The 23,517-nt window shown below is 42.9% G+C and overlaps 1 protein-coding gene across 1 annotated transcript in view; it reads left to right on the top strand.

Moving 5' to 3' along the window:
* The window catches only part of notch2 (notch receptor 2), a 55,096-nt gene extending 31,579 nt beyond the window's left edge, over positions 1-23,517 (top strand). Inside the window, exons 7-35 of the mRNA XM_012864808.3 lie at positions 71-304; positions 1,674-1,829; positions 1,921-2,106; positions 2,887-3,000; positions 3,124-3,237; positions 3,339-3,572; positions 6,005-6,115; positions 6,201-6,393; positions 7,502-7,647; positions 7,850-7,963; positions 8,088-8,207; positions 8,291-8,443; positions 10,556-10,784; positions 10,899-11,100; positions 11,342-11,495; positions 11,678-11,862; positions 11,978-12,110; positions 13,379-13,630; positions 13,719-13,831; positions 14,440-14,969; positions 15,066-15,410; positions 16,817-16,962; positions 17,217-17,418; positions 17,559-17,646; positions 17,741-17,894; positions 17,981-18,300; positions 19,709-19,856; positions 20,072-20,169; positions 20,394-23,517. Coding sequence (XP_012720262.3) covers positions 71-304; positions 1,674-1,829; positions 1,921-2,106; positions 2,887-3,000; positions 3,124-3,237; positions 3,339-3,572; positions 6,005-6,115; positions 6,201-6,393; positions 7,502-7,647; positions 7,850-7,963; positions 8,088-8,207; positions 8,291-8,443; positions 10,556-10,784; positions 10,899-11,100; positions 11,342-11,495; positions 11,678-11,862; positions 11,978-12,110; positions 13,379-13,630; positions 13,719-13,831; positions 14,440-14,969; positions 15,066-15,410; positions 16,817-16,962; positions 17,217-17,418; positions 17,559-17,646; positions 17,741-17,894; positions 17,981-18,300; positions 19,709-19,856; positions 20,072-20,169; positions 20,394-21,815 — 6,596 coding nt within the window. The 3' untranslated portion in view covers positions 21,816-23,517. The remainder of the gene's footprint in view (positions 1-70; positions 305-1,673; positions 1,830-1,920; positions 2,107-2,886; positions 3,001-3,123; positions 3,238-3,338; positions 3,573-6,004; positions 6,116-6,200; positions 6,394-7,501; positions 7,648-7,849; positions 7,964-8,087; positions 8,208-8,290; positions 8,444-10,555; positions 10,785-10,898; positions 11,101-11,341; positions 11,496-11,677; positions 11,863-11,977; positions 12,111-13,378; positions 13,631-13,718; positions 13,832-14,439; positions 14,970-15,065; positions 15,411-16,816; positions 16,963-17,216; positions 17,419-17,558; positions 17,647-17,740; positions 17,895-17,980; positions 18,301-19,708; positions 19,857-20,071; positions 20,170-20,393) is intronic.

The following is a 23,517-nucleotide window of genomic DNA, read 5'->3' on the forward strand; positions in this document are numbered from 1 at the left end:
TCATGTTGCAAGTCGGTACCCAGAGCGTTAATCTAACCTTTCCTGTTCTACATTAACTTCCCATCCACAGGTCAGCACTGCACAGAAGACGTGGACGAGTGTCGGCTGCAGCCAAACACTTGCCAGAACGGCGGCACGTGCAGCAACCTGATCGGCACATACGTGTGCGTGTGCGTCAACGGCTGGAGCGGTCCCGACTGCTCTGAGAACATCGATGACTGCGAGACGGCCTCATGCAGCGCGGGCTCCACTTGCATCGACCGCGTTGCATCTTTTATCTGTATCTGTCCCTACGGAAAGACAGGTGAGCTTATATTCAGAAGACACGGGAAGAAATATATTGATGTACTTTCACCTTCATTTATTTTATTTGTTTATCTTGTTTGGATTGTTGAAGCAGTATTCCAGCATACTTAGTACTGAGGTTACTGTTATTAATTTAGAATGACTTCAGAGAATATTGCCATCAGATTAGGCAAAAGTTTGTATGGTTTTCAAAGTGTGATAACCTTTAGTAAAAATATCTATGTATAACATGAGCTATATGCTTTTATTAAAATCAGATAAGCAGTATTTTCTCCTTTTGCTGCTAAAACAATATAAATATTGGTTGTCACAGTTATCTTATCTAAAGCACTTATTTATTATTTTATTATTTATCTTCAATTAGGCTACGCAGCAGGCTAATCCGACCCAAATCTGATCTTTTTGTCCAAAATTAACCATATGCATCTTTTTCATGACAGTGTGAATGGTGCAACAAGATAAAAAAAATAACAGGTTGGCGCCGCTTCCATATGTGGTACTAAATTGAATACGTATCCCATAGTTTTCAAAGCGTTCCACAATCTTAACAGTGATGCTGCATTTGTTTTGTCTTTTACATCACTGTCCTGGCTCTCAGACAGAGGTCTGATGGTGGTCGCATTTAATTAGCATGAACGACCATGCCAAAAAGAATAAGTCAAATTTAAATAAAAAAAACAACAACAAAACTGATCTTCAACACCTGCAGTGTGAACATAGCCTCAGCGTTAGATCCCCCACAACGTTTAGTAGCTTTAAAACTGTAGTAATGCAGAATATTTAACTTTTTTGACAGTTCTGCTCTTTATAGAGGAACACACGTCCGATAAGTAACTAAGTGAACTTTATTTATATAGCAGGTGAAAAACCACAGTGTGTTTACAATAATAAAAAAGGATAAAAATACAGAACAGAAAACAAAAGCATAAACGTAGAGTTAAACCAGCATACACATAACACAGAAAACTATTTAAAAGCCAGCCTAAATAAATACATTTAGCTGGTTAATGTGTTGGACCCTCTACTCGTGCAGATCCACAGTCAGTTGCTTAACTTCACTTTTGCACTTGTAGCTTGATGATTGTAGTTGTTACACAAAGAGTGATGAATAGTACTCCTTTAATTTCAGCAACGTGACTGTCTGTGACATCGGTAACCAGCCCAGGTCTAATGCAAATAGGGAAATTACACACCGTGTATATTTACATTTATTTCTTAAAGTGATGCAATAGGTTTTTTTTATACTTACCCCTCATTAAATATCCTCTGGGTAATTCTCTTTCACAGAATAGCCAGCAGAGTTGTATCCTAGGTTTTATTGTTTTTTTTTTTTCTACACAACATGTCTAACACACTGTTTCCTTCAGGGTTGCTCTGCCACAGAGACGACGCCTGCATCAGTAACCCCTGCAGAGAGGGTTCACATTGTGACACCAACCCCATCACTGGCATGTTTAATTGCAACTGTCCACCGGGATATATAGGCCCCACCTGCAACACCGACAGAGACGAATGCAGCATCGGTGAGACAGCGTCTGAGAACGTGTCCCTGCTCAGCCGTCTGCTCTTCCGTTGTTATTTCTGCTTAATTGTCTCCTTGTGTTCGATCATCAGGTCCCAACCCATGCGAGCATGGCGGCCAGTGTGTGAACACGGACGGCTCCTTCACCTGCAACTGCGTCAGAGGTTACTCTGGGCCTCGGTGTGAGCAAGATGTCAACGAATGCGCATCCAACCCCTGCCTGAATGATGGCACATGTCTGGATCGCATCGGGGAATACAGCTGTATTTGCATGCCCGGTAACCGTCATAAGAAACTCGTTGAACTTAAAAAAGAAACAGTGCAATGCTTTTACAAAATGTCAGTCTTTGTTTTTGTTTGTCTTTAACATATTGACCAATATGGACCAAAAATGATATCTCGATGTTTTTTGGCTGAATCCCGATATACAATACACTGCAGAAATAGAACTAAAAACAAGTAAAATTGTCTTGAAATGAATGTATTTGCCCTTGATTTGAGCAGGTAAATAAGACTATTTGCCAATGGAATAAGATTTTAGCACTTAAAATAAGAACAATTCATCTCCATCATCTTATTTCAAGTGCAGTATTTCTAATTATCTTATGTTAGGGGTAGAAATACCCATTCCATTGGCAAATAATCTTATTTACCTGCTCAAATTAAGGGTAAATACATTCATTTCAAGAAAATTTTACTTATTTTTAGTTGTCTTTTTGCAGTGTATTTATTCCTTTTTTTTTTATAAAGTCATTATATAAAAGCATCTCTCAATCAAAGCTTTATCCCAAATGTCTCACAGGCGCATTTTTTAACAAACAGCTGTAGATAAATATGAGAAACAGCTGGAAAATAACCTACTGGAACACATAAAAGTGCAACTATGACATAAAATTGACCATCTTGACATGAACAATATAGTCTCATCTTATATCTCTTTTAAAAAATCTCAATATTTTTAAAATCTTGATATGTCGCTCAACCCTAGTTGTTTGTTTTTGTGCTTTGTTTTTTAATACCTTCATGCAAATCCACTCATAAGAATAAAATACTTGCAGGATTCGAGGGGATTCACTGTGAGATTGACGTGAATGAGTGTATGAGCTCGCCCTGTCTGAACCAGGGTAAATGTGTGGACCAGGTCAGCCGCTTCGTTTGCCAGTGCCCAGCAGGTCAGTGCGCCACAAACTTGTTTTTTATCCGTTTCTCTGGCAGATCCGAGTCATTTCACAGTCTTAGAGAACTTGCATAGTACATTGCTAATTTCAGCTGTTTTTTCCATAAAATGCCCTCAGGTTTCAGTGGAGAAATGTGCCAAATAGACATCGATGAATGCTCCAGTACGCCCTGTTTAAACGGAGCCAAGTGTATCGACCGACCCAATGGATACGACTGTGAATGTGCAGAAGGTGAAGACGACATGATGTTTGACTTGAATCGCTAAACTATCTGAATTCCTCATGTGTTTTATGATTAAACTTCTGTTATTAACAAGAACCTTTCTCCTCAGGCTTTACTGGTCTGCTTTGTGATGAGAACATCAATGACTGCGATCCACCGCCTTGTCACCACGGTGTGTGCAAGGATGGCATCGCCACCTTCTCCTGTGAGTGTAACCCAGGGTACACAGGCTCCATCTGCAACATCCAGGTCCAGGAGTGCCTCAGTAACCCGTGCCAGAATCGAGGACGCTGCATTGACTTGGTCGATGCATACCAGTGTAACTGTCCATCAGGGACCTCTGGTAAGTGATTGGCCTGTTTGAAAAGTTTATTATGCTTTGTTTTGTTTGAGAAAGTGATCCTTATGTATTCAGAAGCGGCTTTCTTCACCAGGTTTGTGCACACAGACAAAGATATTTAAGTTCGGTTCCACTTTGCTCTCAACGAAGACATTTAATTTTAAATATAGATATGTAAAAAGGGCGAATAAAATAAAGGTTTTTATTAATATACAGGGTTTTTACAAAAGACGAAGAGGTGGTGTAACTTTTAGGTATTCATCAGAGTTACAGCCTGAAGAAAGAAGTTGGCTCGCTTTTGTAGATGGCGCTCTGTAGAGCAGAGCTGCAGATCAGTCTAAATAGTCTGTATGCAGGATGTGTGGGGTCTGCAGAGATGTAAGCTGCACCTTTCCTGACCCTAGATTTGGACAAGCCCCGATGAGTCGAACCAAACAGTTATTGATGTGCACATGTGACAAAGACGACCTGCAGCTCCTGTGAAAGATTGTATTTCAATAAATGAGTAATGGATGAGGCTGCTTGCTTTATAGGGCACATATTATCATTTTTCACAACTTTCCCTTATCAAATTTGTCCTGGTTTGTAGCTGGCAATAGTTATAAATGGAAAAGGTGACACAAATCAGACACAATGCAGCTGAAAACGCACCTATAAGTCGTTATAGAGTCATGACGTTACATTTGCTTCACCGAACACAATGACTGGCCAACTGTGCCACCGTAGTATTGTCTGTGGGAAGGGCAAGTCTCGCACAATTAGCTCATATTTTACTCGTTAGGATTTGACTGCTCTACAGCCATGAAGCTGTCACGCCTTCTGTCACACCCCTAAAACACTGGGTCCTCCTACTACTACTATTCTAACAACCTGTCATTTGTCCCTAAGAAGTCCCTTCAACTCAGTGCTCTGCGTGTGGTGGTTAGAAAAGTAGTAAAAATAGATTTCATCTGCGGTACAGCTGCAGCATATGCTATATAAGTGTGTGTATAATCGTATTTGGTAAGGACTGCTTAGATGCAATGTCTGGTGGGGTGTTTCAAGGGACATGCATTAACGCTCTGCATGGAAATCATTTATTGGGCCGGTTGAATGATCTTTGACTGCCCTCGATTCAAACTTGATAAAGATATTTAAGCTCACATAGTGTTAGAGAGAATGTGAATATAAAAAACAAGGAGAAGAAAAAACATGTTGATCACCAATGATACTATAGTTTCACTTATTAACAGCTAATTATTATGGATAAACGTGTAAGAAGACCCTTTTGAGAGGCCGATTATGGACTGATATAATAATCATGTTTTGCTTAGATCTTTGTTGTAAAAAGGGGGGCACACATCTGTTCAACAGAGCTTTGTTTAAAAAATCTTTTTGTCAAGAAAACAATCAGTTTTCTGTCAAGAGCCATTGAGAGTGACTGGTAGAGATGATCATCCATATATGGCAGTGTCTTCCTGTTTAGAAGACATCACTCAATTGGTTCTTTTGTGTCAAAAAAGTGGGTTTTAAAATTACTGATCTGCTTTGCAAATTATTTAATCCATATTCGGATTTGTTCATGTTTGACACTTTAAGGATTCGTAGGTTTTCTGGCTCTAAATTGTATTATATTTGCCCTTCAAGTAATGCTTCTAGTTTATAAAAAGCATTAGATGTGTCTTGCCTATATTCTTATTTTCTTATAAAAATAAAGGTATTTGAAATATTACTTCCTCAAATCCATACCAAGCCCTTGATTGTCATTGTGGCCAGGTACAAAATCTTTTACTCATTTGTTGCAGTAAGAGCTGTAATTGCATGTTTTGAGTCGCGTCTGTTGTTGAGAAAAGGCTGGAAGAACTTTCCCACTTTATTGTTGGAGGACACAAAACTTTGGTTTGTGGAGCATTTTGAATGTTCAGAAGTCTAAATGTCTGCTGCTTAAAGCTAGTGGTGCCAATTTAAAAGCTGCGTGGATTATTGGCTTCAGTACCACCCTCAGGCCTGGTACTGCAGACTGACTGTCTTTACTTTACTAAGCCTGATGCCAGGCCGGCCTGTCAGCTTTCATGCTCCACTTCCTCTCCTCTGCTGTGCCTTGTCTTTCTTTCTCTTTCCCATTTCTCCTCTCACTTCATCTTTACTAAGTGTTCTAGTAATGTTAAGCACTAATGTGCTTGCAACTTTCCTGTGTTTAACTCAAAGTCTGTGTCAGTTCTCCTTTTTACGGGGTTTTACTAAATGCCCTTTACTTGGTGTCCAACGCCCTCTGGTGGTATAATCTGAAAATTAAGTAGTTTCCACAGTAAGATACACGTCTCACTGTCATTTTACTCCAACCTTTACTTGCTTCAATCATCAGCTACTTAACGTGATGTTTTGGTAGTATTCATCGACACAACACAGGTTGGTTACATTTTTTTGACTTCATCCTTGCATTCTTTACTCTTCAGGTGTGAACTGTGAGATCAATGAAGACGACTGTGCCAGCAGGCCTTGTAAGCACGGTGAGTGCCAAGATGGCATCAACGAGTACAAGTGTGTGTGCCTCCCTGGATACACAGGTATGTTTTTGCTCTGTGCCTGAGTATAATCAGTAATAATGGCCATGCTGTTGATGTCGCTTACGTCTGGATACCTACCCAACAGGAGATCAATGTGACGTCAGCATCAATGAGTGTAACTCAAACCCATGCATGAGTGGGGGAACCTGTGTGGACATGGATAATGGGTTCCGGTGCTTGTGCCCACCCAACACCTATGGCCCCTTGTGCCTTTCAGGGACGAATCACTGCGCTTCTGGGCCTTGTGATCGCGGAGATTGTATCGAGCAGCAACACGGGTAGGCAACATCGCTGATTCCTGTTTCAAAGCTGGCAGATAGCAGCTCCATAAACGTATCAACTTGATCAGGAAAGTTTTCTTTTTAGAGTTATATACATAAATGGATTTGTTTTTCTAACTGTCTGATATCATTCATGTGATTTTGTAAAAGCAGGTTTGTACTGTTGCAGTCGGTTAACGTAGAGAAACATTTTATTTTTTATGCTAATTTGGTTGTTTATTTTATTAAAGTGGAACTCACCCCGATGTAACGCCATAACCCCGCCCCCAGACAGAGTTTGAAAAATGCCACCATAGTGGGAGTTCACGGAGCGCGGGGCTACGATGACGAAATCATGCACCGTTTGAACTATTAGGAAAAGTCAACTTCAGTAGCCGCCTTTCAACCCTAATAGGGCAGCACTAAGGCGGTTTTAAGACAACTATTGCAGAACTAAACAAGATTACATAAAAATGCAAAGCATTGCATAGTAACATTTAATTCTGTTTATCTTCAAAAGAAATTGTTTTGGGGTGAGTTGCACTCTAAATTGAAAAAGATAATTAGCAAATTAGTCCTTAGAGACTGCTTTGTTTGTTCCAGATAATATTTACTGTAAAAAACTGATTTCTTTGGCAGTTTTTTTTGTTTTTGTTTTATTTGTTTGTTTTTCGAAGTTCAGTTTGCCTCGCCGGTTATTCTGGCAAAGAGAAACACATTAGGAATTTTTATTGCTTTGTGATTAAATGAAATATTCGGTTCAAACACTTGTTGAAGTTGACTTGAAATGAAACATTTAAGACTTGAAGATCTGATTTGGGTAAAAAAAAATCTTGTGACTTTCTTGTGACTTGCAAGACAATGGCCCTGTTCACCTTTGACTCCCATCAGCTTATCTTGTCTAGACATTTTGATTGTATCTTTGGGTTATTGAATCAAATGTTAAGAGCAAATTGCTTTTCTTAAACTTTCACTTTCATCACAATTTTTGCATTTCTTGCGTAAGATTTCAGAGTTCACCCGTGGTAATCAGATTAATCGACAAGGTGCAAAAACAGATAACGGATGCCTTTAAATCAGCAGAAAAGACTTCACATTCTGAATGATTGTTTTCCCTCTGATCAAGGTACCGATGTGAGTGTAAGCCTGGTTGGGTGGGGCAACGCTGTGACCAGGAAAAGAATGAGTGCCAGCCAAATCCATGCTTAAACGGGGGCACCTGCCAGGACCAGCTAAATGGCTATACATGTCAGTGCAAACCAGGATTCAGAGGTAACACTATGAACAGCTTAAGCAAATGTTATTTATGTGAAATCTGTTAATGTCTTTCACATTGATCAGTGTTTATTTCAAGTTATTACACAGCAATTTCATAAAGCACTGATTAGATGAAAGCTTTCTTCTAAATAACAGTGGTCATAAAATCTGATCATGATGTGATGAAGGAGCGCTGAGTTGTCTCTTCTCTTGTTAGGGGTCAATTGTGAGAAGAACGTAGATGAGTGTGCATCCGGCCCATGTCTGAACCACGGCATCTGTAGAGATGGAATCAACAGCTACACGTGCCAGTGTAGTCCACCGTTCACAGGTTGGTAATCTTACATTTACACTCACAGGCCAAGCAGAGTTTTGTCACATGCAAATGGGACTACTTGAGCGTTTTTATTGTTGTATGAAAGGTGTTTTATCATATATGTTTTACGTCAAAACAGGAAAACACTGTGAAGTGGAGCAGGTTCCCTGTGCCTCCCATCCATGTGAGAGGGGAGGAGTTTGCCTCCCGTCTGCCGATTACACTTCCTATACCTGCCGATGTCGACAAGGCTGGCAAGGTACCTGTTTGAGACGGATATTTATTATTGTGGATGACTTTAATGCTGCTTGCTTTGCTAACAAAGTTTATTCACGCAAACAGGAAAGCACTGCAATGAAGATGTAGACGAATGCCAAACGTTCCCTTGCCTGAACAAAGGCCACTGCATAAACAGCCAAGGAAGCTACAAGTGTAACTGTCCACGGGGATACAGCGGACACAACTGTCAGATAAACGTAGACGACTGCTCGCCAAGTGAGTTCAACTATTGCTAGAGTATTCACGTCATTTTCCTTAAGGTTACTGAATCATTTAGCCCTTTAGGAGTTATGGTTTCATTTTCAGTGTATTTGTACTGGTAATTTACTTTGTAGTCGTGTGTTTTTTTAGACACCTTCTAAAGTTAACACAGTTCTTCCTTTTCACATTGAAATCATTCAGTTGTGGTCTATATAAAGTGGAACTGCAATGCTTTGGTCTGAAATCCTCATTCATTTACTCCCACGGTCCCTCGTTTTACCCGTATTCTGAGGTGCATCTGAGAGCAACTTGTTCGGGTACTGTCTCTTTAAATCTAAAGGAGGCACTTCACACCGTGCCCCCCTCCAGGTCACAGAGCGTTCCACTTCCCCCTGATAGACCATTTTTGGAGTATCTGCTCCACCATTGCTAATGAATCATGGGATAGGGTGTGCCACCGGACCCGTCCTTTAAATCGTGTTAGCCAAGTTTGAACGAGCCTTTGATGGAGTCGTCACTTTGGGTCCATGGGTTGGTTGGAACCCAGCCTGGGGTCTCTCTGTATGGAGTCAGCATGTTCTCCCTGTGCATGCGTGACTTCCTTCCCGTGTCCAAAAACATGACTGCTAGGTTTATTGGTCTCACTAAATAACCACCTGTTTTTTTTTCTTTTAAAATTACTTTAGCCTGAAATGTTCAAATCAAAGAGTATTTCTACTTTTGAACAGTGTTATACCAAAGAATTATTTTTGCTCTTTAACAATGTATTATGGGTTATATAACATGCTCAGTTATATAACTTGTTTCACTTATATTATGGGACGAACTGGTACTTGTTTTTGAGTTCACATAAACTAAGAGCAACATATATGCTCGTGCTCTGAGTTTTGCCTGTTATTATGTTTCTCACATAAAACTAAGAACAACATGTGTTATTTTGTGATACATGTGTTATTATGTGATAACTTGTTTTTAACTTGTGGTGGGAATTTCTGACGTGTTGTGAAAAGGACTGTTCGCACCTGGGTTCACAGGAAACTGGGGGCAACATGTCTCATTTCACACACGGATTCGCTCTCTGTATCCCTTATTTTGTTTATATTCCCAAACTGATTTCACGTGAAACTAGAATTATATTGTGCTTCACACACTGATTTGCGCTACGTTATTTTATTTCTCACATCGATTGCGCTCATGTTATTTTGCTTCGCACACTGCTGAGATGCTGGGAACGGTTTCTGTTTTGGAAACATGTTTTGGGAAACGGGCGGCTGTGGAGGGAGAAATGGCAACTCTCGCTCCACATCTGACTCTTTCTTTATAAGTATATAAAGAGGAGACTGCCCTCTGCCGTGGGTTTGAGGAAGCCCGGCCGCGTGTGTGTTTTCTCTAACCTGGACTTAGGGCTCCCAGTTCCGTGTCAATGGTAAGAGCTGATTCTGAGAATCTGTTGAACATCACGCCTGTTTGAAAGCTTGTCGGCTTTAATGCTTGCTACTTCGCTATATTCTGTGGGGAATAATGAAGGATATCATTATTCTAGCAGAAATAGTGTTTGAGAAGTGCTTGCTGTTTTGTGTTGCTGTATCCTGTGGGAAATAATAAAGGGCATAATTATTCTAGCAGAAACAGTGTTTGAGTCCTTATTTGTGTGTTGCCGATCTCTTCCGAACCTGAATAAAAATGTCATAAAACAAACAGAAATATTTCCCTTTAAAGGGCGATATGTTCACATATCTACTGTTTTTTTGCTTTTTTTTTTACGTAAACTCTTAAAAACAGCAATAATCTCCCGAAATACATTTTTCACACACATACTATTGTCCAAGTTCAATAGTGAGACACACTTATGTTAGTAGCAAAAAAAAGTTTAATGAGAGATTGTTTCCTGTTCTTAGGTATTTTAGGCATTTTTTATGTAGACAACAGTTCTAAATATATAAAAAAAATAATCTGGCAGTTTTGAGCAACATTCATTCAGTACAGCTCAAAAGTCTTTAAAATAAAAAAAGCAACATGTTTCTATGATATCTGATGGGATGATTAAATATTTGAGTGAATTCTGAATACTGTTTAGTGATTATCTTTGTCATACAACACCTATTTCCCTGATTCTGCCCTATTTAGACCCCTGCCTGAATGGAGGCACGTGTTTGGACGAAGTGGCGAGTTTCTCCTGCGACTGCCGCGCAGGTTTTGAAGGGGAGCGCTGTGAGACTGACGTGAACGAGTGCGCCAGTCAGCCCTGCAGGAATGGAGGCGTCTGCCATGATTACGTGAACAGCTTTGTGTGCAAGTGCCCGGCGGGCTTCAATGGAATCCAGTGTGAAAACAACATTGTTGAATGCACCAAGAGGTAACCCACTTTATCGTCTTTTTACTCATAAAACCGCTGTGTAACTTCAGAAAATAAATATTCTGCATCCTTCCCTGTTAAAACGTTGCTTTCTAAAATGATTTTTCTCTCCAGCTCCTGCCTCAATAACGGCACGTGCATTGATGACATCAACACCTTCTCCTGCCGTTGCCGGCCGGGTTTTTACGGCACGTTCTGTGAGTTCGAGCAGAACGAATGTGAGTCTGCGCCCTGTAGGAACGGCGGCACCTGCACAGACGGCCTGGGGACCTACCGCTGCACCTGTCCGGTGGGATACAGCGGACAGAACTGCCAGGTAAAGGGTTTGTTTGCTCCCACGTACCAGGAGCTGCAATTACTTGTTCTTCATTGTTGAGAATAACGACAACAAAAATGTAAGAGAGGAGATTTAGTTGAAAATATTGGAGTTGTAGGTGTACTACAAGAAATGTTTGCTCAGTCTTTTGTTTGGATGATTTTGTTTTGTCATAAATGGAAGATTCATTTTTACTTTGTGCTGTAATATTAGCATTCAAAGACGTTGTTTTTGTTTGCAGAACTATGTGAACCTGTGCAACCAGGTTAAATGTAAAAACGGAGGCACCTGCTCTCAGACAGCCACGTCCTGGACCTGCCGCTGTGTGATGGGCTGGACGGGACTTTACTGTGATGTCCCCAACATGTCTTGTCAGGACTATGCTGCCAGGATTGGTGAGGGATTATTTTCATTTCAAAATAATGCCAATGTTACGCATGAACACCTGTTTTGATCTGTGAACCACCCGTTTTCTTTTTACTAAACAGATCAAACATTACTGTCTGACGGCTGCGTGTATTATTTAATTAAATTTTTTTTAATCCAAATATACCGCTCCTTGATCACATCACTGTAGGTCTGGAAGTGGAAAATGTCTGCAAGAATGCGGGTCACTGTGTCAACGTGGGGAATTCCCATCAGTGCAAGTGCCAGTCAGGATACACGGGCAGCTACTGTGAGGAGATGGTGGACGAGTGCCAGTCAAACCCATGTCGAAATGGCGCCACATGCAAGGATTATCAGGGCACATACGAATGTGTAGTAAGTACATTCTAAGGCTTCTTTCTCTCCCTGGCTCTGAAAGTGGGTGCTGGGTGGGACGCTCATCCAGATCCTACGCTGGAATAAAAACGACGTCTTGTTTCATTGTGTCCAGTGTAAACCAGGTTACCAAGGAGTGAACTGTGAGTATGACGTCGACGAATGCCACTCTAGGCCCTGCCTCAATGGGGGAAGGTGCATCAACCTCATCAACCGCTTCATCTGCATCTGCCCACCTGGAACACAAGGTGCGTTGAAAATATTCAACCATTAAGAACAGATGCATCATAACAGTAAATCTGTCTTCCAACGAATCCTCAGAAAGGATACATTGACTTTTAAAACCAGATATTTACATCCATTCTATAGAAAATAAAGCCCCTTTGTTCTGAGTCTTTCTCTGCTAAATCCCAGAATAAAAAGCAGGAGAACTACAAATTTTTTTTCTTCTAAATCCAGAAGGTTGCATACGTTTATCCGGCCTAAAAGCTTCTCTCCTATTCCTCAAAATGTAATGATGTTGTTTATGGCCAAAGCTTTCACTTTCATCTCAGGGCTTGTCTTCACTAATGAAGGTCTTCTTCCCAGAGTCCATTTGCAGACTAATCAGACTTTTTATGTTGCTTCATCTGGAGTAATGACAAAATAAAGTAAGAAAATTATCTGATAAAATATCTAGGGCTGGGCGATATGGATTAAAAAATAATTCTCCGATTTTATCATACCAAATCCGATTAATCGATTTTTTTCCTCCTTTTTGTTTTATAAAAAGAATTTAAAGAAATTATTTTAAAACCTTGCTTTTATGTCAAGCATTTCATCAGGGAATTGATCTGAATTCAAAGTGCAACCAAAACAAGCTGTGAAACATGCTTGTAAAACAAGATGGCAGCCGTGCCATTATAAACAATGAAAATATAACAAAACATTTGCTGCTAGTGGTATTACACATTGAGCTAAGAACAGGCTTCACTGCACTTGTGAACTTCAAACTAAGTTAAAAAAATTGTCAATATTTTGACAATACATTTGCCTAAACATATATTCAGCATCACATGCTGTTCTCTTCATGGAAACCCAATGAGTGTATTGGCAAAATAAAATCCAGATTTTCCAAAAATGATATCTGAAAACAATTGTAAATTCGAATTAATCGATTAAATCGATTTATCGCCCATCCCTAAAAATATCTTGCTCATTACTCATTACTTAGCAAATAGAAATTATTTTGGTTATTCTGAATGACCCAAAACATGGAAGGTTTAGTCTGACTTAAAGTCAGACAGTGAGCGGAAAATGTTTCTTTTTATACACTGTATGTAAATATCTGGTTTCCTCAGGGTTTTTTTTTTTTTTTACAAAGCCTTACATCTTTAGGGTTGAACCTACAACTAATCTCTGTAGGATCAGCCGCAGCCACCACTCCCTCCTAGAACATAACGTTGCATTTGGCAGCTCTCAAAGGAATGCCTCACTTGATTCATGTATTGAGAAAGATCTGTGTGTGGTTCTGCAGGGGACCGTTGTGAAATGAACGAGGACGACTGCGCCCCCAGTCTGGGCTCGTTGGAGCCGCGCTGCAGAAACGGAGGGCAGTGCGTCGACGGTGTCGGCCGCTACACCTGCTCCTGCCCTCCGGGGTTCGTCGGAGAGCACTGCGAGGGGGATGTCAACGAATGCCTGTCTGGACCCTGCCAAGCTCCTGGCAGCCTGGACTGCATCGAGCTGGTCAATGATTATAGGTGCCTGTGTCGCCTCGGATACACAGGTACATCCATATCACACGCTACCTTACAGCTGGTCTGAGAGCAACACGCAGGACCCCACTGATCCTTCTCCCCTCCCTGTTGCTTCAGGTCGCCATTGTGAATCCATGGTGGATCTGTGTGTGTCGAAGCCGTGTCGTAACGGGGGCACCTGCTCCATGAACGTGAGCTCGGTGCACAGCTACACCTGCTCCTGTCCTCCTGTAAGTCTTTCTTAAAGTTAGCCTTTTTAAATTGTAAAGCTCTACATTGAATTAAAGCATGTTAGACATGGAAGCTCTGGAGTATCTGCTACTGTTTGCTTACATACAAGTTTGTCCTGATGACTATAAAACATCCAAGGGGAGGACATAGAAAAATGCATGATGTATTTCCCTTTTAAGGGTTCCCCAAATAATTGCAGTCCTGTAACAATAGGAATTTGTTTTTTTTTTTGTACCATGAGACCAAGCGTAAAAGTGACAGGGCAGGCCTTTGGCTGTCAGCTGTTATCTTTTGTTACCGTTTGTCTGTCCCTCTTAACTAACCGCTTGTTTTTCTACCCTAACTTCTTGCTGCCTCTATTTTTTCATGCTTGCTTCAGAGGCTAATCCGTGGCTCAGGTACAGTAGAAGCTGATTTGTAGGACCACCTAGTGGCACTTATTGGGAAGGTTATTTGGTGCTTTAAAAAAAAGTATTCACACTGCATACCTTTTTCAGATTTTGTTCTTTTCAACCTCCAATTTTAATGTATTTTAATGTGTAATATGAATATTTCTAATATTGAATATTGTTGAAAATATGAACCTAAATCAAATCTTGCTTCATAGGGTTATTCCGGATTCAACTGTGGTGAAGTCGAGGGTTACAACTGCGCAAAACCCAGTTGCCAAAATGGCGGCCAGTGCATAAAGACACCATCAGGGTACCCGTACTGCCAGTGCCAGGCGGGCTTCAGTGGGACGCTCTGTGAGATAGAGGTGGAGTGCTCTGTCCCCTGCCAGAACGGAGGGGTCTGCGTCAAATCCAACCCATTTCAGCACAGCTGCCGGTGTCCCGAGAACTTCTTTGGACAGTTCTGTGAGAACAGAGTGCGTGTGGCCGGGCCTCCGACGTGCCCCTATGCGCAGTGTGAGCAGCGCTCGGGGGACGAAGTGTGTGATGATCAGTGCAACAATCATGAATGCCAGTGGGATGGAGGGGACTGCTCGCTCAGCTGGCCGCAGCCGTGGGCTAACTGCACAGCCAGCGTTCCCTGCTGGGATCTGTTTAAGAACGGACAGTGTGATAAGGAGTGTGACAACGCCGGGTGCCTCTTCGACAGCTTTGAGTGTCTGAATAACCATACAAGCCCCTGCAAGTACGTCACGCTCCTCCTTATTCTGTCGAAGACGATGTTTAAAAAGCACCAGCGTGATTCAAAGCTATTTAAAACATCTTCTCCTGTGTTTTAAAGGTATGACAGGTACTGCAAAGACCACTTTGGAAATGGCTTCTGTGACCAGAGCTGCTACACTGAGGCTTGTGGCTGGGACGGACTGGACTGTTCTGATGACGTACCGGCAGAGCTGGCAGCTGGCACGCTCGTCATTGTGGTTCGACTGCAGCCAGACGAGCTGCTTCGAGACCTGAGTGGGTTCTTGCGCTACCTAGGAGCCCTGCTCCACACCAACGTGCGGGTGAAGCTGAACGAAAACAAGAAACCTATGGTGTACCCGTACTACAGCGGCGAAGAGCAGCGGGGACGTGCTGCACAGCGGAGCAGGAGCAGGCGCAGCCTGGGCAGCAGAGAAGTTATCGGGTAAGAGTGGCTCATCGTGGGACCTGGTTAACAAACATACGGTCCAGGTTTTCTCCAGGAAAAGTATGGAGTTTAATTTATATAACTAAAAAAATAAGAAAATACAACTGTGGTAGCATATTCTTATTTCATGACTTTATTCCCTCTTTCATTGTGTAAATGTTGTTACTTTCTGTCCATTTTCACTTTTTTTAGCCTTTTTTGTATAATTTCTTATGTTCAGTAATACTTTCTCCTATATTTCCTTCCCTCCTTTCTTGCTTCCCTGCTATGTTTTGATCCATCTTTCCCTTTTTGCGTTTCTCCCTACTCAAAGGCTACGTTCACACTGCAGCCTGAAGTGACCCAATTCCGATTTTTTTTTTTTTTTTGCCCATATGCGACCTGGATCTGATCTTTTCATGACAGTCTGAATCCGATACGTATCTGATCTTTTCAAATGCGACCTGTGTCTGTACAGCCAGGTCGCATTCATCCGACCTACACCTCATTGATACTTCACAAACGTCACTAACGGTGGACTTGGCTATGCCAAAGAGGTTGGCTAAAAAAAAAAAAAAAGAAGAGGTTGGCTATTGTGCGGTAACAAACACCTGTTGCAAGTCCATACAGCCCCACGGCAACGCGTTTACTCGCTGCTATGGCCGCTGAAGATGTGTTTTTACATGAGAGCGCTAAAGAGATCCGTTCAGACGCACATAAAGGTTTCCTTTGTCATTTGAAAATTATGAATGAAGTCTGTATCAGTAATGCCGCTGACATCGCTAAAATTTGTCTCCCTTCCTTTTCGATCTTCTTAAAAAGATTGCGTTGGTAATCTGCTGGCTCCCGTTGGAGAATAACGTAAAGAAGGCAAGATACGCTGCAACATTACGATCCATGTTTACTTCCGCAAACAATGAGGACGCTTGCTACGTATGACATCATCGCGTCCTCTACTGCGCATGCAGGACACTTAGGCGTATGAATGCAGTTCACACAGGAGATCACATACAAGTCGCATATATCTGGAAATGTGAACGGACACGCAAAAAAATCGGATTTCACAAAAAAAATCGGAATTGAGCATCAAGGCCTGCAGTGTGAACGTAGACTAAGTCTCTTATGCTTCCTTTTGTCCTTCCTTCTTCACTTTAATCCTTCTATTTTTCCTTCCCCAATATTTCCTTCCTCCTTAACTCCCTTCTTTTCTTCCTTCCATACTTTTCAGTTTCTGCTTTTGAAGCATTCCTATTTAGATTCTGTCCACTGTGGAGCTTTCAGCCACCAATGCTTGATTTTATATTTTCGAGTGGATTTTAAAGCAACAAGAGTTATGAAAAGTTGGAAAACTGTTGAGTTTTTTTCATGAGGATAGTGTGGAAACCCAAACCAGTGGGTTAAAGTAATTGTTTGTTTTGACACAGCTCTGAGGTGCACCTGGACATCGATAACCGTGAATGTTCCAAGAGCTCCTCCTCGACCTGCTTCTCCAACACCTCCACGGCCGCCTCCTTCATTGCAGCAGCTCACATCAAGGCTGACCTGCCGTACCCCCTGGTGTCTGTTAAGAGTAAGTAGAGATATCATCTAATGCCATTCAGCAGTTTGGCTTTAGTTAAAGGAGACTAGGGTTTCTCTGAAGTGGGTTTTGGTAAAAAGAGAAAATTGCCTTTTTGGTTCTTTGTGTTTTTTAGAGAAGTATTTTAATCTCCATTTTTTTTTATAAGGGATGCAACATCATTAACATAGATGTTCAATCACTTCTAAATATGATTATCCTGAACTAGATGATCATAAATTAACATCTGCCTTCCTCTGAAACAGGTGAACCAACCGTGGCGACGACCTCAATATATCCATACCTGATTGGAGTTGCTGCGTGTATCATTCTGCTTATTCTGGTGCTGGGGGTGCTGGCAGCCAAGAAGAAGCATAAACATGGCGTTCTGTGGCTGCCCGATGGCTTCTTGGCCACTAAAAATGACAAGAGGAGAGAGCCTGTTGGGCAGGATGACTTTGACATGAAGTGAGTGAATATAACACTGGGCTAAACAACGAGTAAAACCCAGCATGTCACAGTGGGTTTTATAGACATGGAATAAATAAATAAATAAATACAGAATAAATGGTTGATTTCTTACTAAATCTGTTTTCTTCTCATATTAGGAATTTCAAGACACCAGACGGAGGCATGGTTGATGGAGGTCAGAGTCAGAAATGGCTTGAAGATGAAGCGCCATCCAAAAAAGCAAGAGTATGTGAATGATGAGTGGGGCGTTATGGTTCGTGGGGTGTTAAGTTGTTACTTGTGATGCGAGCGTTGTGTCTTCTTTTTCATTTTCTTGCAGACCGAAGACAAGCCTCTGCTTCCCATCCCAATGGATGGAGGCGTTGACCATCGAGAGTGGACCCCGCAGCATCGCAAAGCTGCCGACATCACTCTCACCCCTCCACAGGCTGACTCGGATGTTGACTGTCTGGATGTTAACGTCAAAGGACCTGGTGAGACAGCGCTTTTAATGTCACGTGTCGCATATCTGAAAGTATGAGCATGAGATGTTTAGTTCATATTTTTTCCCTTTCCTCAGATGGCTTCACCCCGCTGATGGTGGCATCCCTGCGTAACGGTGGGGGCCCCGACTGCAGCCTGCACGGAGACGAGGAGGACGAGAGCGGAGGGGACGAGCCTGGACCAAGCGTCATCTCAGATCTGATTGGTCAGGGAGCAAATCTGATGGCCCAGACCGACCGCACGGGTGAAACCGCTCTCCACCTGGCCGCCCGCTACGCCCGGGCCGACGCCGCCAAGAGGCTGCTGGATGCTGGAGCAGATCCCAACGCCCGCGACAACATGGGCAGGACGCCGCTCCACGCCGCGGTGGCAGCTGACGCACAGGGAGTCTTTCAGGTAGCTCTGCTTTCTGCTCATAAGGAGCTACTGCTGTTTAAAACTAGCAGTAGTGATGAGACAAACAAAAAATTGGATGTATTTTAATACATCTAAGTAGGGGTGGGCGATATGAAGAAAATCTAATATCACGATATTTTTGGGCGAAACACGAAATATATCGCGATATGTTCAAATAACCTTGAATAACAAATGTTTTTAGCCAAATAGTGCCTAAAGCTGCATTGGTATATCTCACATTAACGTGTCAAAATTTTTTTGTTTGAAAAATTTATTGCAAAATAAAAATTAATTTAAAATGTTATATTTTAGCCATTTTTTAACCACAGCTGCACATAGAAGCTTTTCACAAATTACAGTATTGTCACATTAGAGCTCTTTAAAAAACCTTAAAAAACAGAACATCCCAGCGGCCAAAAGGAACACCAAGGAAAAATCTGACGCAAAATAAACCTGAAATAAAAGGTGCTCTTTTGTGCTTAAGACATATAAATCTGTATAATAAAAATGCGACAATCCCAAAAACAAAAGCTTGTATAGTGACTATAAAATCAACTGACCAATCGCAGCTACATATTCAGAGCATCTCAAAAATATTTCCATTGCTCTTTAGGTGCTGGGAAATTTTAAATAAACGTTTTTTTCTGTCATATGGGATTTAGCAAAAAAAAGACGCCAGTTTCAACAGTTTTAGGGCTGGTTTAATTGAAGTTTCCTACGGTGTTTGGGGGGGGGGTCGACACGCGGAGTTTACAAGAGTTGCACTGGATGACTTTTAGGTGGAACAAATTTGTGCTACTGCTACCTTTGTGGCAATGGTGTTACGGCATGTTTTGCAAATTACCGCATTTTATTCGACATCCTTCTTGTGAAATCCAAACCGCTGCCTGAAACGCTCGCTGTCGCCATGGTTCTCGCCGTCTCGTCAACGTAAGTAATGGCACGGGTACGTTGTTGTGTGTGCGTGTTTGCGCCAGAGCGCTTTCTGGCTTGGAGGCGGAACGAATGATGCGTTCACAGAATGTGGGAGAAACTAAACTCACAGTGAATCTAATACAGCGGCTTAATCTTGCCAGTGAAAATTTGCACGTGATGGTCGCGATAAAGCCATTTTCAATATCGCGGCGAGGAAAACTCGAGATACATCGAGTATATTCGATATATCGCCCACCCCTACATCTAAGAGCAATCTGGATGTTCAGTGTTAGACCCAAAGCAGCTTCACCCAGATGTTTATGTCCCCTACATGGAGGAGCTTCGCTTGACCATCTTTTCACAATTGCTTTATTTTTAGCACTTTCCCAAAAGTATGGCTACTTTTTCAAGTCAAAGCAAAAGCCAATAATTTTGTCCTCCTGAAGAAAGGTGGGGTTGTGTTGGTTAAGTGTTTTTGTTTGCGTTCTCCCAGATTCTGATCCGTAACCGTGCCACAGAGCTGGACGCCAAGATGAACGACGGTACGAGTCCACTGATCCTGGCAGCCAGGCTCGCTGTGGAGGGCATGGTGGAAGAGCTGATCCACTGCCACGCTGACATCAATGCTGTGGACGACCACGGTGAGAGAAAATGATGTAGGATTTAATGGGGAGGATGGGTTGGCAGGGTGGGATCCAAGATTAGACCCATCGATACAAGTGAAGCAACAGGCTGTGTATTAAAGGCCAAAAGTGAAGAGTAAAAATAGATCTGATTGCAAATAGAACGGAAAATATCAAGCATAACATCTTTTTAACACAGCCACGGTTTTTTTTTTTGTTTTGCTGCTGTTTAGGTAAATCTGCTCTGCACTGGGCAGCTGCAGTAAATAATGTGGAGGCTACTCTTGTGCTTCTGAAGAACGGTGCCAATCGTGACATGCAAGACAATAAGGTGCGTTATGTTGTCGTTTGTTGGTGTTTTCTCCTCAAGTTTCCAGAAAACGTTTTAACAGCTACAAATAAGATTTTTTTTTTTTATACGTCTGCACATCTAAAGCTGTTCAAAATAAACATATTTGTATTTTCTGTACTGCCCTTGTAAGGTATAGAAAATACATGCATGAATCAAGTTGCTGGATCACCCCAGACTGAAATCTTATTTTTTTTTCGTTTCAGGAGGAGACCCCCTTGTTTCTTGCAGCGCGAGAAGGCAGCTTTGAGGCGGCTCAGGTTCTCCTCGACCACTACTCCAACCGTGACATCACAGACCACCTGGACCGGCTGCCCCGGGACACCGCTCAAGAGCGCATGCATCACGACATTGTCCGTCTGCTGGACCAATACAATTTGGTTCATAGTCCACACAACGGGCCCAACCACATGGGCGGAGGAGGAAACTCCTCGGTCATGTGCGGGGCCAACGGCGCCGGCTTCATCGGCATGCGCCCGGGACCTCAAGGCAAGAAGAGCAGAAGGGGAGGAGCCGGGGCCAAGGCGGGAGGTGTCGGCGGAGGGCCGAAGGAGCTTAAAGACATGAAAGCAAAGAGACGGAAGAAACCCGCTGGAGGAGAAGGTCCAGGTTTGGCTGCTGCAGGAGGAGGAGGAGGCGGTGGGGGAGGTGCAGGTGGAGGAAGCACCAATGGCGTAAAGGCAGCAGGAGGACTTTCAGAGAGCTCTGTCACCATGTCACCGGTCGACTCCCTGGAGTCACCTCACTCCTACGCGGGGGAGGTCTCCGTGTCGGTCTCCAACACGGCCAATTCCCCTCCTCTCCTGAGCAGCCCCACCTCCAGAGCGATGCTGCCCCCTGTCAGCCACATGCTGGGACAGCAGCAAGCCTGGATGGGCATGCCCAAGCATGGCTACAACAGCCACATGTTCGGTCTCCTCCCGCACCGGATGAGAGGAGCGCACCCCGGCATGAGCCACGGCCAGAGCGCCATGATGGCCCCCATGAACGTCACCATGAGCAGGGAGCAGCTGCCCCCCATCGTCACTTTCCAAATGGTTCCCACGGGGACGGGCCAGGCCATGCTGAAGCAGCCTCAGCCGGGACAGGTCACGCAGGCCCAGGGGCAGAACCAGAATCTGTGTCACGCCCAGCCAGTGCCAGGACAGGTCCACTGCAGCCAGGGCATGATTTACCCCGACCAGATGATGCAAGGTCCCTCCCACACGCTGCAGCATCCCCACACCATCAACCACTCCGGGGGCATGGAGGGCCAGCCTCGGCAGCTGCCCCCGTACGCACCCATGCAAAGTCCGGTGGATAAATACCCGACGCCCCCCTCCCAGCACAGCTGCAACGCCGGCTCAGACGGCACCACCCCCGGGCACTCCGCCCACCCGCCCAGCGAGCACCCGTATCTCACCCCTTCCCCCGAATCGCCGGGCCACTGGTCCTCCTCCTCGCCTCACTCTAACTCGGACTGGTCCGACGTCACCACCAGCCCCACGCCGCTGGGGAACTCCCACCACCCGCTGCCGTCGTCACGCCACACACACATTCCAGAGCAGGCGCAGATGCAGCCGCCGTCGCAGCAGATGCAGCCGCCCGCTCAGCAGCCTCAGCTGGGAAACATGCAGGTGTTCGCATGAAGCTGCCAGAGGTAGAGCAGAAACAGACTGACTCTTTGCCTCAACACAAAAAACACACAACCAGTGCCTTTCTCTGACCTCTTTATTCTCTGAGATCATAAGTACCCTCCTCCTTTTTTACATCCCTTCTCTTTCCAATAAAAAAAACTGTATAGTTTGTATACCGTGACTCAGTACCTTCAGCTAAAATCATTCTCTGGAGCAGATGCTTGGCTATAAACCCTTTCCTCTTCTGTTTGAACCAGATTTGCACAATAATAAGCCCTGCTACGACGTTCAGGTGCATCACAAACTGGTTCTGTGATTGCTGAGGGATCACAAAGTCGACCAGAAGGAGCTCAGCTCCTAATGCATCAGCAAAATAAGACTTTCTCTACACTGACACTCTCTATTCTGGAAAGGTTTGATAAATCTGCTTGCTAGATGCTACCTTTACGTGTTCTTCAGTGTTTTAAACCTGCCAAAACTAACTCCTGGTTGACGCCGTTTACTCTAAATGTTTTAATTCAACGAGTCTCAATCAGTTACTGCTTTTTACTACTTAAACCTGCTTGTGGGTTCTTGTTTTTTATATTTTATTCCTGTTTAATGCGTTAAAGGCTAGTTTGTACAAAGGTTCTTCAACGGTGGGAAAGAAAGGAAGAAACAAGAAAAAAAACAGGAAATTTTCAGCATGCCGTTTTATGGTTTCACATTTCCAGTCTAGTTCTTTTAAATGGGGCTTTACGAGCAAACAGCCATGACGAAATATTTATGTTTGATCCGTTTCCATTCTTATCAAATAGCGGAGGGATTGATGGTGTTGCTTTAAAGCCGTCTGCTTTAGTTCTGCCAGTCGTTACTGTTGTTGTCTCCAGGTTTATTATGCTGTACGAAGAAATGTACATACACTTAAACCAGCTTCTGCTTGTTTTAGTTGAGCTAAATGTGGTGTAGCCTTCTTAAAGTGCCTGTTTTTTTATATATATATAAATATCTGCACTTCCTGAATGATTGTGAATGTTACAGAGGCGCATGTTTTACCGTTACACTGCCTCTTGTCTTCCAAACATAGATGAGCTGATCTGCTCGTCTACCATCAGCGTATGCCGGGATTCATAACCAAGTCTGACCGCGAGCAGTAAAAGATGGCTTCCTGTCCGTTTGTCGAGTGTTGTTTTCACTCTGTATTCACAGACAATCAAACATGTTTTAACTTGGTGCGTTTAGAAAAGGAGTGGGGAGACCAAATTTAGCTTTGTTTGGCCAAAAAAATGCTGACATATCTATGTGTTGCTTTTAAAAGGCTTGTGTTGGGTGGGCAGGAAGAGACGCGTCGCGTACGAACTGAAGTATTGACTCAGTGAGGACAAACGGGTCGTTATTCCAGACCTCTTGTCTTTGTTTCTGAGCACTCAGCGTCTCTAGTTTTTACAAACCCAGGTACTGTACGATGAGATGTCAGTCTGCATTTTTAGTCATAACTAAGTGGTACATATGCAAGGCTGTGTTTATGTTTTGTATATAAAATGTATTTTATATGTTTACCATTATTTTCTATGTTAACCAAATAGCCTATATTATCCATGCAGTATGAAGTAGTTGTCATCATGTTTGTAGAAGGTAGAGTCGAGGTTGATTGAGGAATTCTGTTCTGAAAAAAAAAAAAAAAACAATAATAAACCAAATGTGTTTACTTAAATAAAGCCCTGATCTTCCTAGA

The sequence above is a fragment of the Fundulus heteroclitus genome, chromosome 9 (genome assembly GCF_011125445.2).
Source record: "Fundulus heteroclitus isolate FHET01 chromosome 9, MU-UCD_Fhet_4.1, whole genome shotgun sequence".
In the NCBI taxonomy this organism is placed as follows: domain Eukaryota; kingdom Metazoa; phylum Chordata; class Actinopteri; order Cyprinodontiformes; family Fundulidae; genus Fundulus; species Fundulus heteroclitus.